Source organism: Cynoglossus semilaevis, unplaced genomic scaffold (assembly GCF_000523025.1).
Source record: "Cynoglossus semilaevis isolate Cse_v1.0 unplaced genomic scaffold, Cse_v1.0 scaffold1431, whole genome shotgun sequence".
Taxonomy (NCBI): Eukaryota; Metazoa; Chordata; class Actinopteri; order Pleuronectiformes; family Cynoglossidae; genus Cynoglossus; species Cynoglossus semilaevis.
The window spans coordinates 37,238-51,975 of NW_007585118.1; the positions used below are offsets into that span (position 1 = coordinate 37,238).

The 14,738-nt window shown below is 36.7% G+C and overlaps 3 protein-coding genes across 4 annotated transcripts in view; 1 reads left to right on the forward strand and 2 right to left on the reverse strand.

Annotated features, from left to right (window-relative positions):
- Window positions 1–332: 332 nt before the first annotated feature.
- On the reverse strand, window positions 333–10,222 carry nr1h3 (nuclear receptor subfamily 1, group H, member 3). The gene is made up of 11 exons (XM_008337302.3): window positions 9,896–10,222; window positions 7,856–8,065; window positions 6,447–6,529; window positions 5,689–5,928; window positions 5,065–5,331; window positions 4,754–4,956; window positions 4,010–4,189; window positions 3,727–3,826; window positions 3,353–3,466; window positions 3,145–3,239; window positions 333–2,751 (listed from the first exon to the last, which is right to left on the reverse strand). Exons 3-11 carry the CDS (start codon window positions 6,487–6,489, stop codon window positions 2,605–2,607), a joined length of 1,389 nt encoding a protein of 462 aa, XP_008335524.1. The 5' UTR covers window positions 6,490–6,529; window positions 7,856–8,065; window positions 9,896–10,222; the 3' UTR covers window positions 333–2,604.
- A 125-nt stretch (window positions 10,223–10,347) lies between these two features.
- arl14ep (ADP-ribosylation factor-like 14 effector protein) lies at window positions 10,348–12,289 on the forward strand. Its single transcript, XM_008337300.3, has 5 exons — window positions 10,348–10,558; window positions 11,006–11,201; window positions 11,293–11,421; window positions 11,584–11,624; window positions 11,863–12,289. The coding sequence occupies exons 1-5, from the start codon at window positions 10,488–10,490 to the stop codon at window positions 12,089–12,091; spliced, it is 666 nt and encodes a 221-aa protein (XP_008335522.1). The 5' UTR covers window positions 10,348–10,487; the 3' UTR covers window positions 12,092–12,289.
- Window positions 12,290–13,099: 810 nt separating this feature from the next.
- The window catches only part of LOC103398633 (gonadotropin subunit beta-1), a 16,951-nt gene continuing 15,312 nt past the window's right edge, over window positions 13,100–14,738 (reverse strand). Inside the window, exons 2-3 of one of the 2 annotated variants that reach the window (XM_025053711.1) lie at window positions 13,914–14,078; window positions 13,100–13,374 (exon numbers count right to left, since the gene is read on the reverse strand). In XM_025053711.1, coding sequence (XP_024909479.1) covers window positions 13,168–13,374; window positions 13,914–14,078 — 372 coding nt within the window. In that variant the 3' untranslated portion in view covers window positions 13,100–13,167. The remainder of the gene's footprint in view (window positions 13,375–13,913; window positions 14,079–14,738) is intronic. The other variant, XM_025053712.1, reaches the window with a different exon arrangement.

The window sequence follows — 14,738 nt, forward strand, 5'->3', positions numbered from 1 at the left end:
AGCCCTCACCCTGTAATGGCTGGGATTGGCTGCAGCTCCCCTCATGGTGACTACAATATATATAATAAATCATGAATTGATGTAAACTTATGTTTCCTAAATCATATACATTGGACCTCAAGTAAGCATAATTTTATTTTTCTCTATATAAACATAGCTTGCACACTGCCTGTCACCACTACAGGTGTTGCTGGAGATGAGGATTGTTTAGCAGGGTCTACACATTAAGTGGGCCGGGTTCAACATTAAGTTGCTTACAGGAAGGAAATAGAATTAAAAAAAAATGCTAAATGTGAAGTCAAAACAACAAATCAAGTCTGCTTTCAAGCAAGTTAGCACTACAGTATAGCTTTAATTTATACTATACATAAAAAACAGAAGGTCTTCAGGAATTACATGTACTAAAATAGTTCTGCATTTCTGTATAACCAATAGTTTACAGTGTCAACCTTTGATGAAAATATTAAATTAGATCAGATTACACAATTACACTATGTACAGCATACAATCAACATGGACCTACAGAGTTAAATGTACATCAACTGCAAAACAATAACAAAAAAAAGAAAACAGAACAGTCTATTACTTAAGTTTGCTCACTTGAAGAGAGTGTAGCACAAGACAGTATTGGTAGCAGGGATATATTAAATAAATCACTTGCATGGTTTTAAAGTGCTGCACATTGTTAATCTCTGATTATCTGTTTAAAATAAATCTAAACATCCTTTTAAGAATTAGAGGGGTGTAGAAAAGTGATCTCAAAAACATAATTCAATCTTTGAGAGGCAAAATCCATGATAAAATCCATGATCAAAAGTCACCAGGACAAAGTTGACCTCTGTTGTTCTGTCCCCATTGATGTCAAGAAATAAAATATCTATTCATGCTTTTAACAAAAGACACACAATTAACTTTTTGAAGATGTGTCAAGTCATACAGCAGTCCCTTTAAGCCTTTAAACCTGGGTTTTATGCATACTAACTCTCCACTTTGCTGCAGACAAAAGTCTAAATTTATATTCTTAGAAAACAAGATCTGACCACTTTTGGTAATTTAACCTAAAACAATATCTATGTAAAACATACATGTTGGTAAAATCAGTAACAAAACATAGGTTAGTCAAGTTTTAACTTCCATATATCCATCACAAGGTACTTAGGGACAAGAATAAATCAAATCAAACCTTGTCTTTAAACCTAAGTTCAATTTATTTCCATCTTTTTCATGAATAAGATTATATCAAATGTTAACATGCATAAAAATTAATTAAATTAACAATGTTCTATTTAGGTGACAAATACGGTTAAAAGAAACATTCAAGTGCAGTTTGTGGTCATTCATGTCTATATTGGATTAATGTAAGGCCATGATCTGGTGATTTTTTTTTCCTATTAGTGAACCTTGTACAATAAGAGTGTGAAATTATATAACTGGGATTTCCTAATCATCATATCTCTATTAATCATTCTACAGCCTTTTAAGTTTACCACTGCATAGAATCACAGGCAGAACACTGCAAGATCTCTGCAGTTACTTCTCAAAATTATTGTATTTAATATTTTTCTTTACTCCGATCAGACAATCAGTTCGTTCCTGATGTCTGTGCAAGTATAGTACGTTTTCAAGTAAAATTAATAAGGTTCTCAAAGTAAAACAAATTGTCTCCATCTGTTCTTACACATTTCTCACACTTTTAATGCCTGAAATAAATCCTGTAATGCAATTATTTAAACCTCATGGCAATGAAGCCATGGTTAAGTATTAGTTTATTCAGTAGGCAAAAGGTCACAAAGACAATTAGCTGAAATCATAATTTCTGGTAAATAAAGATAAAGCCTATCAACAATTTTACTTTTAATATGTTAGTATGTGATTGTACAATCTGTTGGATTTATCTCCAAGGGTATTCACTTACTGGTTTTCTTCATGAAATAAATATACAATTACGTGTAAAAATGTATTGATATTAACTAAAAAAACAAAACAAAGGGAACATAATGCAGTAGAAGAAAACTTTAGTCATCTAAATTAAAGAAGCCACTGAGTCCTAGATGTCTACATCACATTTCTTTACCTGAGCATCTACACAAAATGATTTCTTGACTTTCGTCAAAAGAAATTACGTACTATTCCATGTCCCAATAAACAAAACCATTCTGATGTCTTACAATTGTACTCAGATATTAATAAGGTGAGGAGCAGACATGAACCGTTCTATCTGAATTCCAATTTCACCTGTTACGTGGATTCATTCCACTCATTTCACCCCACCTCAACTAGAATATGCAGGAACTGTGCATGAGATGGACATTATTAAAAAAAAAAAACCTTAAATCAAAGATGAATGCTTAAGAGTTAAGATGCTGGTATTCAATTTCGCCACAATCATGTAAGCATCTAAACAAAGGAATAAAAAAAGGCTCAAAGAAAACTTGGTGTTTAAGTCTCCACTTAATGAACACAAAACCACTCAGTCCCGAAGTAAAGAGCAACGACCAACCAGCCTCTGACCCGACGAACAGGGAGATGTCAGTTTTCCAATTGGATATGGTGTCCTTCAATGATGATGTCATAAAGCCAAAGAGTACATCATCAAATTTACAGTCATTCATTGACATCCCAGATTTCAGAAAGTAGGGGTGGAAGTTTTTTGTCCTGGAGTCGAAGAGCAAAGACCTGTTCGGAGTGGACGCTGCTTAATGTACGAAGACTGACCAGTTTCATCAGCATACGAGGAAACATCAGATGATCCTGAGGAGGTTAATGCAACAAAGGTTAGATCACTTTACAAAAAAAGAAAGAAAAAACATATCTTAAGTTATTAGATGGAGTAAGATGAATAAAAAGAAAGCTAAGCTTTTACAACAAAATTGCACCATTTAAATGTTTCAATTAAACAAATTAACAAACCCAGAGAGGACACATTAGTGTATTCAGCACTATAGTGCTATGCGTTTTTATTAAGAGGCAGCACACTGACTGACCTGTCTAAAAAGCAAAATAATAAACTAAAAAACAGTGTTACTGAGTAAAGCCATGTCTTTTCACAACCACTCTGGGCCAACGTGCTTGTTGTGAGGATAGGTTATGCTGACATAGTGTTGGTCACATGACAGGAGGCTACAAAAACCACTCTGCACTTACATTTGGTCTCTTGATCATGATGTAAGAGCGCAGAGCGTCCACGTATGGTTGCTGCAGCCTTTCTACCAGATCATGATCTTGAACATTTGGGCGATCTTTCCAAAAACAAACAAACAAACAAAATAACACACACATACATATACACTGATTTTAAAACATGTAGAAAAACATCCAATTATAAGGACATAAATAATTCTCAAATTCTGACCTGCAGAGAAGATGTTAATAGCAATGAGCAGAGCGTATTCGGCCTCATCCAACTGCAGGTCATTCATTCCTTTTGAAAACTCAAAGATGGGGTTAATGAACTCAAACTGAAGCCCTGAGGGTGAGAGAGAGAGAGAGAGAGAAAAAAAGAGAGAGAGATGTGAAGCAGTTATGCAACAATGAATGCTACATTCTATTATGAAAACAATTTTAACCATTTTTATTGCATTATGAGAAAAAGTTTATTTTGTATAAGTAAAAAAAAATAAATTAGCTAACTCTATAAATATGTTTAAAAAGCAAATCCAAAGGAACTGAAAACAGCTTATATTCATGTTGTACTAAATCATTTCATAACCATTTAAAAATATGCACCTGCTTTGGCAAAATCCTCCTTGTTGTAGCTGAAATCTTTCAAAAATGTGATGCTATCAATTGCTGGGTTGTACCTTCGAGATGTCTCAAGCAGCATAATCTAGAAAAGACAAAAGATGACTTAATATTTGCTCAAAAATAAAGTTGAAGTTTAAATCACAGATTTTGATGATGATATCTTCTTTTAAAACTTAACCTCTGTATTTAACAACTGCAGGACACCATGCTGAAAGCTTAAAGCTGAAAACTGAGTATCAGTGAATCTCTATTGATCACAACTAACCTCAATGGTGGAAGTCTTCAGCAGAGCGATTTGATCCTCCCTGGTGAGCTCCAGGAAACCAGGAAGCTGCTTAGCGAAATCCACAATCTCCTGAACGGACATGATGGCCAGCTCAGTAAAGTGAGCAAATCGCTGCTGACGCACTTCTCTGTTCTGCGGGTCCTGACTCTGTGGCCAAGGCTTGATGAATGCACAAAGGTGACAAATAGGAAGGATTTTAATTTGAACACTGAATAAATGTTCCCTAATGAAACTGAATCAATACTTAACCCTACCAACTTCAGGGTTCCCACATTTTTTCTGGAAACTACTCAAAATGTGTTAATGACACTGTTTGACTACACAGTCTAAATCACAGACCAGTATCACCACTGTTTGGAATGTCATTACATCTGCTGCTAGATGCTCAGTCCTAAACGGGGTCTAAAAGGTCACTAAAAACTGTAGCTATAAAGTCAAATGTAAACTTAAGCTGCTCTGAAGAAAAGTTCAAAATTGATTAGCTGGTAGCATCACATGGGGTGCTGAGCCAGCTGGATGCAGAAAGGCAATGTGCTTTATTGTCCATCAAAAACAAAGGGAAAACACCCATGTGTGTGCATAACTATAACTATAACATAACAGATTGGCATTCCTTGCAGTGAGTAGAACATATTTTCAATGATAACTTGAGCATTTCAATTTTTTTCAACAAATTGGTCAATAATGTTCCAGGTTTTTTCAAGATTTTAGTTATTGACTTACTGTCACTTTTGGTCGGTCAAGGAAAGACCTTTTGTTGCATTGCTTCTGCATGGCCACCAGCTTCTCTATCATCTCCTGCTGCTGAGGATCTAGTGAGGCCGTTTCCTGTGGCAGCGTGGGGGTGACAACCGTGGAGGTGCGTGCCGTCTCCTCCTCCTGCTTTTTCATCTTCTTTGTCCTTATTTGTTCCTCCGAGAGCACACCTATTACCAAGTTACAGAACATCATGACTAAGGCACATAAAGGTCAGGGCTTCTGTGTGTGACAAACGTCAAATTTGTTTCTTAAGCATTAGAGATTAATAAACTCACACTGCTCTAGCATGCCTGCCTCGCGACACTTGCGGAGGCGGCACTGCTGACACTTGCGGCGCATGTACATGTCCATCTCGCAGCGCCCATTGTTTTTGCAGCTGTACTTTGCACCTTTGATGACGCTGCGTCGAAAGAATCCCTTGCAGCCTTCACAGCTCAGAACATTGTAGTGGAAACCCGAGGCCTTGTCACCACACACACTGCACACCTCATTGCCCAGCATCTTGGGTGCCGGCCCTTTCTTTCTCTTCACTGGATGACCATCTGTGAAATGAAAAAAAAAATTTAAACTCTATTAGCTTATCTATGGTTTAAAATTTTATTGAAGAAACAGAGATTGAGGTAAAACAACAAGCTAAAATAAAAACATATGATCCTGACCAAATCATATCAAAACCATCCTTATAATGGTTGTCTGGTCCAACTTGTGTATCTAAGGTCAGTTTTAAAGAAGGTACAGTAGCTGCTGAATATTTTATATTCAGTGACATTACCAGAAACAGACATACGTTTTGATTTGTGTTTAGATTTGTGAAAGCAATTGCATCCTGAAATGCAAAACAGATCCTTATATAATAAAATCATGCATTACTGCTTTTTTTAATGTGATGTTGTTTTCACCTGTGCTGGCAGACGTGTCAACTACAGCTGGATCCAGCTTGATGTCACGCTGCTCCACCGGCAGAGAGCTGCTCATCTCGGGTGGTGAAGACCCGTTGCGAGGGCCAGTGTGAAAGACATTGGAGTGGGAGAAGTCAGCAAGTGACAGCAGACCACTAGACTTCACTGTGGAGCTTCCACTGCTCTCCTCAACCATGCAGTCCAGCTGCAGCTCAGAGCTCCCTTCAAACACTTTACTCTCTTTTCATAGAGGAGAAAAAACATCTTAGTCATTGACTAGTCTACCTTTAGCATCACACAGTGTTTGTCAAAAAAGTTATTTTTTAAATGTATTTTTCTATTGTTATTTACAAGATATGTTTTTTTCACAATATGAATATAAACATATATAAAAGATGAAACAGCTTAGAGGCAAAATAACTGGCCTTTATATTTATATTTAACATGTATATTTGTTGGTATTTTTTGTAACAAAATATTTGTAAACATGGCATTTAGGAACATAATAAATGTATTAAGACTGCTCCCTCTGCCAAACACTGCATAAAAGAAAATTTATTTCACAAATGTATCATCTTAACAGTCAGTGATGTGATGCGTGTTTTCAACTAGTGTCTGCCCCAATTGTTTAGCATTTCACACCCATTAAAATACAGACAGCAGTTGATGTGCCTTCTACTTACACAAAAATAAAATAAGCTAACTTGAGAGCAGGTTAGAGCATGTTGGCTAATATGGGTAAAAGAGACTGCTCTTACCATGACCAACATCAGAGATATCAGTCACAGACAGCGTGGACATCTTCTGCACAACAGCTTGTCATTACGACATCAACATGTACCTGTCAAGACAAAGGAGTCAATCAGGACACGGTGCAGTGTTATAAAAAGGGAAAAAGAAAAAAACAAGTCTCCTAAAGAAATCTAATGCTTGCTTCCCTCTCTCCATATAGAATAGTTTTACACTGACACAAGTCAATAGTACAACACCATTACTATATATGGATTAGGGATCAGATTAAAACATAGATGTCTTGTTGACGACAATACATTGAAATTTTTGCACTGTATATTGCAGTTCCTAGAAAATATTATTTTAGACCATTGATAAAAAATAACCACATCATGTGCAACGCAAAGTGAACCAAATGGCAGCCAAAGCAGAAATGAAAGTTTGTCATGTGCATTTCAGGAACTTGATTCAGCAAACAATGACACATGATTTTTTGGGGGCAACTGTAATCCCTGTGAATTGAGAAAACCCAGATGTTCTACTTTGTCTTCAATCATTAGATATAGCATTTGTAATTCTCTGAATTCAATATTTAACAGTGTGGGACTTTTCTACATTGACATCCTAAATACAGTAAGTCTTTATATTTTTCTCATTGATTATAGTACTCTTTACTAAGGTTGATCGTTATCAAGTACAAAAATCAATATCTCTGCTCAAACTGAATGTATTGTGTATTGTAATTAAGGCATTTTGTACGGAGGTTTTCACACAGCACAAAACATTGACAGTACATTTTAGTTTTAAAATTTACAGGTTACAATCACTACACAAAACCATGAACCATGCAGCTTCCTCTGATCACAATGTCATTTTATTAAAACTATGTATAATTTTCATTACCATGAAGAAATTAAAAGAGAAATGCAACACAAAGAAACTGAAAATATTGTTCTAGGCCCAAAAAAACAGCTCCATATCTTGACTACATGTCACTAGCACATAAACATACCTGTTATAAAAAAGGAGGACACACAACAGAAAGGCAGCAAATAAAAATGCAAAAGATGATGAGTATAGTGCATTTTATGGACATGATCATGACCGATGAACACTTTTAACTGTGTGAAATTACATTATAATTATTGTATGCTGAGTCTGTGTCAGCTGCCATAAATTTCTTCTTCACTGTGACATGATGATGATACATTCATTCATGATAAATTTACTGAACTTTTCCACTAATCAGAACAAAATTATACAATAAATTACAAAAAATTACAAAATATCTATTAATGCTCATGTCTCCAAGAAATGACACCTCATGGCAGATTTACTCCATTATATTAGCCAAAATAAAAATGAGAAAATCACATTGTAATTTAAAGTTTAGAAAAATCTAGCTGGGCGAATGACAGTGTTGGACTGACCTTACCTCTAAAGTTGACGTCTCATTTATTGGCCATTCATTTCAGCAATCAAGTCCAACACCACAGTCAGTCAAGATCCCTGCTCTGATGGAGAACCTGCTCGCCTAACAAGCCTCAATGGCAAAAACCTCTGCAACTGACTGGGTGGAAGCTATAATGAGTTGATATCATGAAGACGGTGATTAGAGAATAAGAAGAGTCCTTTCCACAGTGCCCTATGGGGGACAGTGGGAGAGGGAGGGGTGGAAAGAGGAAACAGAGGAGGTTACTGTCGGTCATTCGCATGGCTTCTAACTCCCCACAGTGCTGCGGTGTTACAGCCTTTCACTTTGACAATTAAAGTGGTTAACTTTACCAAACAACATATCCAAATAAAAAGTCAGATGAACTTGTCTTTTCCCCAATTCTTTTAAATGTCATTACTGTTGTGAGTCACTGCCCGAGGTGAAGGCTGTTATTATATAGTCGTCCTCACAGAAAAATCAGAAAGCATAACAGTACGCATTACAAACAGCATAAAGTACTTATGAAGATGAGGCTTAACTATTGATCAGCTGAAAATACAACAGTTTTGACATTCAGAAGCCTTGGAACCACAGATCATCAGAAACAGAATGGACAAATTTAACTACAGCATGATTTACATGATGATGAGTGCCGTCATTTTATATTCTCATCTGTCAGGTTTTATTAGGTGAACTAACAGTCTTTGGTTGTAAAATATTTCTACTCTCTCTCCCTTTCTGATAATGTCATCTCCACACTGAACTCTGCTCCAGTCCAATGTCCCCTAAATCTTATCAGTCAACCACCTAGCCCATGTTCATGTTTTTATAGGCAGCTGGAAATAAAACAGCAGCAGAAATCAATTAAACACAGTGTCAAACCAATGGGTTAGATTTTAAGACTTTAACACTTTGCTTCTTTTTTCTTAATCTCATTATTAACAATCAGCAGAAGCATGGAGTAAAATCTACTTTGTCAATCTGATTTGAGGTATCTACATGACGTTGAACAGATTTGAACAGAGTTATGTGTTGACTGGTGTTAAACACAAACAGTGCAGTGTTTCTTTTACATGCTAATAAAACCAATGCTGCTTCAAAGGTAAATGGCAGTAGACATGCATTGTTTCAAAATCTGACTATTGTCTATGGGGCCTGTTATTGGTTGTTAAATGTCAATGGGATTTTTCAGTCAGCAATATTGTTGTAAAAGTGTCAAAGTCAGTGTTTTAAGACGCCCAAAAATGAATGTTCCCACGGATTAAAAACAGATGGGAGAACAGAAGTAGTTCACCAAAAACTTGGCCCTTCAGCAGACCCACCCAGTGTTTTCACTTCTCCTGCGTGGGCTGTGGAGACCTATCAGGGTCTACATTCAAAATAAATCAGTCCACAAGAGTCACAAGATGATATAGATATAAGACGTACAACTGCTGAAAGCAGGTTGACTTATATTCATGTCAAGTCAAACACTGTTTAGAAAAAGAAAAACGAGACAAACTGGTAAGGGTTCAAAATACACACAACCACCAGCATTATGCACAAGGAAATGATCCATCACAACAACATCGCTCTGCCTAGACCCTGTTGCCTACTTCTGTTTGGCCTTTATGTTTGGTTAAAGTCACTATTGCGTCAAAGTATTGGTTTTGTTTACACATTAAACTGACCTAAGCACATGTGATAAATATCCTGTTAAGACACACGCTTGAAACGACAATATGTCGTATTTGTTTTGACCGCACTATCTCTACTCTAGTTACTTTAACAAGTGCTGCTAAGTGAGCTGGGGGCTAACATGCACTTAACGTCAAGTTGTGCTCATAAACAAGTTGACGCTGACGCTGTTATTAATTTCTTGTGGATAACCTTTATATAAAAGTGTTTAGGTGAGATTAGGTGAGATTAGGCAGGATTAGTTTAATAGTCCATCTAAAACAAGGCCCATATTGTTAACGTTAGCTTAACTCGTTAGGCATTGCCTTCTATCGAGTTCACTTTAGTAAGGTCATCAGCTTACCGATGTTTGCGTTGACTTACGTTAGTCGAAGAATTTGGAAAGTAATTCTTGGTCCAGTCAGGTTACTTTGTTCAGTCGGGTTACGTTGTTGACAGCAGTTTAGACAACCGAGGCTAGCGTTTTAGCTCACAAAGCTACAACTGTCATGTGATGTAGCGACCGGATCGCTGTGCCTTAGGCTCGTTCAGTCGCAACAGGAAGCGTTTTTAATCACAAAAAAATAGATGCAAAGAGTGACAGTATAATCCTTAACTGATGTATGTTTCCCTCGTGGACCACGGCGGCACAAACAGCTCTAGTGTGAACTTTTGTTACATCGGACTTGGCTTTTTAAAAATATTTGAATGGGAGCAGTAATACAAATAACACCCTCTTAACTGGCCTGGAGAGGCAGCAGTTCACATGCGTTACACGCTGACACCCAAAAGCAGCCACAGAAGAAAAAAGTGGCTGAGAACTGCAGATAGAGGGCAGACACGTCCGAGATAGCACCGGAAGTTGATTTTTATTTTTGAAAACGAGGAAGAACCGTACAACATATTCTCGTTTGCTCTTCTTTATGCACACTTAGGATAGCTTTTTTCATTTTTTTATAGATTATTATAGAGAAAAATGCCTGTTATTTGCGCGGCTACTGGGTGCAACAACAAGTTTGTAAAAGGATCAGAAATACGATTTTACAGGTGGGTTTACATTAAGGCAACAAAGCTCTAACCTAATTAATATTAGTGGGATCTTGTTCTATGCTACATTAAAATTGTTCTCGTTTGAATGTGTATTGTGTGTTGTTGTATTCTTGTGTTGTGAATACATACAGAGTCATTGGGAGAAAGTCTGCTCACGTGAATCTGGTGGAATTTAGTATGGTTACTGGTTGGTTTCATGGAAATAATGTTCATCGGTAGTTTATCTTAAGAAACCACCAATTCTAAACGCCATTACCTCAAGTAAATTATAGACGTCATTATAAAAATGTCTGAATCCTTGCAGTGCACCAAAAACGTTACTAAAAGAAACAGCACAACACCACAGTGTTATGTTGCAGATTACAAACAGCTATAAAATTGTGCATGCTGTAGGCCGTCTGATCAGAAGCTGTCTCTTCTGTCTTTGTATCTTCTTTGTGCCAGGTTTCCACTCAGCAAACCTCAACTTGCCAACAAATGGGTGCAGAGCCTGGGGCTGAAAAACTTTATACCAACACCAAATACCTGCCTTTGTTCAGAACATTTTCGGACAGACTGCTTCAGAGAACACGACGGCAAACAGTTTTTGAGGGAGGATGCAGTGCCTACGCTGTTCACCCATGGGCAGGATTCATCAAAGGTGCAGACTTCGAACATATCGAACAGATGTTACCTCCTCCTGTTTAGGTCATTAGAGCAAATTACATTTGATTTATTGTGACAATCCACAGATTGAACTACGAAAAAGAGCTGTGGTACCAAAGGAGGCAAACAACGTAAGTCCAACAGTAGCACAAGTGGACAGAGACAGAACTCGAGAAACTGCCAACATGCGCCGAGACAAAAGGGGAGGAATAAGGGTGAGCTTCCTCATGCTACTGTCTCACTCTCTACTATTGATTAAGAACCAGTAACCTCTTAGTTGTAATGTTGTTGTACTCTTTGTTGTAGTCAAAAAAGACAAACATGATTAGCAGTGTAACAATTTCAGCATGTCAAATGTACTTGTTAATCAATCTCAGGGTGGACGGGGAGGCCGTGGAGGAAAACAGTTCTCTGATAGGTGAGACATTTTAAAGTGGTTTAACCCTATTGCACACATTTTCTGATCAAATGAAAATTCTAGGATGATTTAAACTCGAAGAAACACAAAGAAACGGGTAAAAAACACAGTTTAATCCAGTCTTCCCTCAAAGGAATTGAGGAAAGACTGGATTAAAGGCAAAACAATTTAAATGTTTTGTGCTAAGTTACATTAACTAGATTTCACATTGTTGCAATTTCTCCTCTAAATTATACAGGCAGAATACTGCAGCCAAAAGCAGAGTGTATGACAACAAAGGCCGACTGATCTCTAATGGCAACGACATGTGTGACTGTCTGGATGTGGACTGTATGGGCTGTTTTTATCCATGCCCGGAGTGTGGCTCACGCAAGTGTGGTGTGGAATGCCGCTGTGATAGGAAGTGGCTTTACGAGCAGGTGGAAGTGGAAGGTGGAGAGATCATACGGAATAAGTTTGCAGTTTAGTTACCAGTCACTGTGAAAGATTTTTTGTGGAAAGTGTTCCTATGAAAACTGTTGAAGTGAAATATTGTAAAGAATACGTTTTTCTTGTTCATTTTTTGGGCCGTGCTTTGTTTTTTTTTTCTATACTATACAAAATATTCTGTACATTCATATTGTACTTTGTGTAAATAAAGTTTTTGCATAGATGGCTGACCTGTTGACCTGAGTTGCTGCTCATTTCTTTACTCTAATAGTGAAAACAATTATTTATTTCATACTGTAAGCTTTTAATTCACTTCTTCTGTCTCTAGAGAGGACGAGGTGCAGACCCTCCTCCCAGGGATACTCTATTTAGAGACACGAGCGGATTGCCTGTACTGATATTAAGATGTGAAAATGTTGCTTTTTGATTGATCATCTTGGCATGATTAGAGGATGATGGATGAATAAGAATGAATAATAAACAATTAATTAGCGTTTGGCATTGATGTAGATGCAGGACTACCATCATTGTATTTTCTTGGCTGCAGTTTTATAACTAATAGAGATTTATGATTTCTGACCTTTGCCTTGGGCTGTGGGACTTATTCATTTAATCACAATGAGCTGGCAAATGTTTTGTGATTGAAACTGCTACTCACATTGCTACTTCCACACCGCAGTTGACTAGATGAAAATTTGTATTACATACAAAATTCAAGTAGTGGGATAGAGCAAAGGAAATGTTTACACACAACATTTCAATAAAAGTTTTGCAAATGTAATGATGTGTTGTTTGAAAACCAATATGACAAGTACATACCGCAGAGACGCACAGATCTCCACAGTCACAATAAGTAGTAGTAGAACAATTGCAAAACTGGAACCATGTATGTGCATCTTAACATTAATACATTTGATTGCTGTTGAGCAGTGGCACCTTACGTTTACACGGACTTGTTATGATGGTTGATGGGTTTTTTTTATCATTACAGTTAAGCAGTTTGTTTTTGCTTTCCTCATTTGATAAAATGAAGACATAACACAAAGTGCACTTGAGTAATGTCTGTTTATTTCAGTTCCAGCCAATTGAAGCCAATAAATGTAACTATGTACATTTACTCTTTTAACAATGGATCACATGTTGGTATAGTTTCAACAAACCGTCCACAGTCCATGGTCTTTAGATCACATACAGCACAATTGCATTTCATGGCCACAGGGTAGGGCACTTCCTCTGGACACCCATCAATACGTTTAAACATATAGGTCCAGTCTCCGTTGCACGTCTTCTGCTGCTGCCGATTTCCTTGATAGCTGTGATCCTGGATTTAAAAACAACACATTAATGGAAGTGTGTAAAGTAGAGGATGCACTGGGCTTCATAAAAAAATAAAATGAAACAGTATGACAAATGTACACACAAATGTTGTAACTGTCGCGTTGCTGCCTAGATTACTGGATGTGTAGTGTTAAAATTCAACTTTTTTACTTGTTTTCATTTGGATGTGAAATTACCACCGACGTGGCTGTGCTAAAGCAATCATGGCGTTTAATTAATAATTAAATAAATAATTAAATAAAATAATAATTAATTACAGCTAAACCGTGGATCATTCTTTCTAATAAAATACTTCCAACAAAAAAACTGGAACTAGTAGAGATTTTCCAAATAGAGTGACCATTTGCCAAATCTTCCTTAGTGTCAAAAAACATTTCAGTAAAACATTCTGTTCTAGAAACAAAATATGAATAAATGCACATTTAGATTAACTAATAGAGTTACAGAGAACATGTATTAGTATGTCACTTAAACCACGTGATTTGAAACGTTATACTTGTATAAATGTAAATCCTCTCTTACCGTCATGAAGCAGTGTCCAGTACACTCGGTGGTGTTGACCAGTTCTGTTATTCCACAGCCCTTCACTGAGATGGTGGTAAGGATCGGACGACAGTCAATGCTGCAGCCCTTCCCAGGACAAACCATCGCCAGCACTGCTGCCATGACAACCAGCTGCACCCTCTGCTGGATGCAGTGCAAACGTAAACCACCAGGGGAAAATCAGAACGGCCCTTTTAAGTTCATTAAATGTGGTCTAAGGATGTCACCTTTTTAAATCCGCGTCACAGCGGCCAGTTCGTTCTGGTTCATTTATCTAATAATATTCCTGTGACTCTATGACTATGACTGACGAGGGGTTGTACCTATTGGGATTGACTCCTTATACGGAAAAATGCATTACGTAACACGTTGGGAATTGTGATTTTTTTTTTGTATTTAACGTTATGGTATATGAAATTTTAATTTAAACACATGAATAATGTAGGTTAATCAGTTACCATTTAACCTTTATCAAACTCATGTATAAAATATATTGAAAAGATTAAAGAGATCCAATAGTTCTATATATAAAGTTTTCTTCACTTTGTTTCATTTGATTTCATCCATATATTGCAGTATATTGAATACTATATAAAACCAATGCACTTTATACCAAAATCTATTTTTCATTGTAAAGTCCAATACCTTAATAACAAATAGTAATATAATATAGTGAAAAAAGACAAAACAATGATTCCATAGGTCAAAATAAAACATAGATACACAGGAAGTGTAAAATGAAATAATCTACACTATCCATATATTTTTATGAGTTTGCTCATAATCTGTGGAAGTCCTACCTTT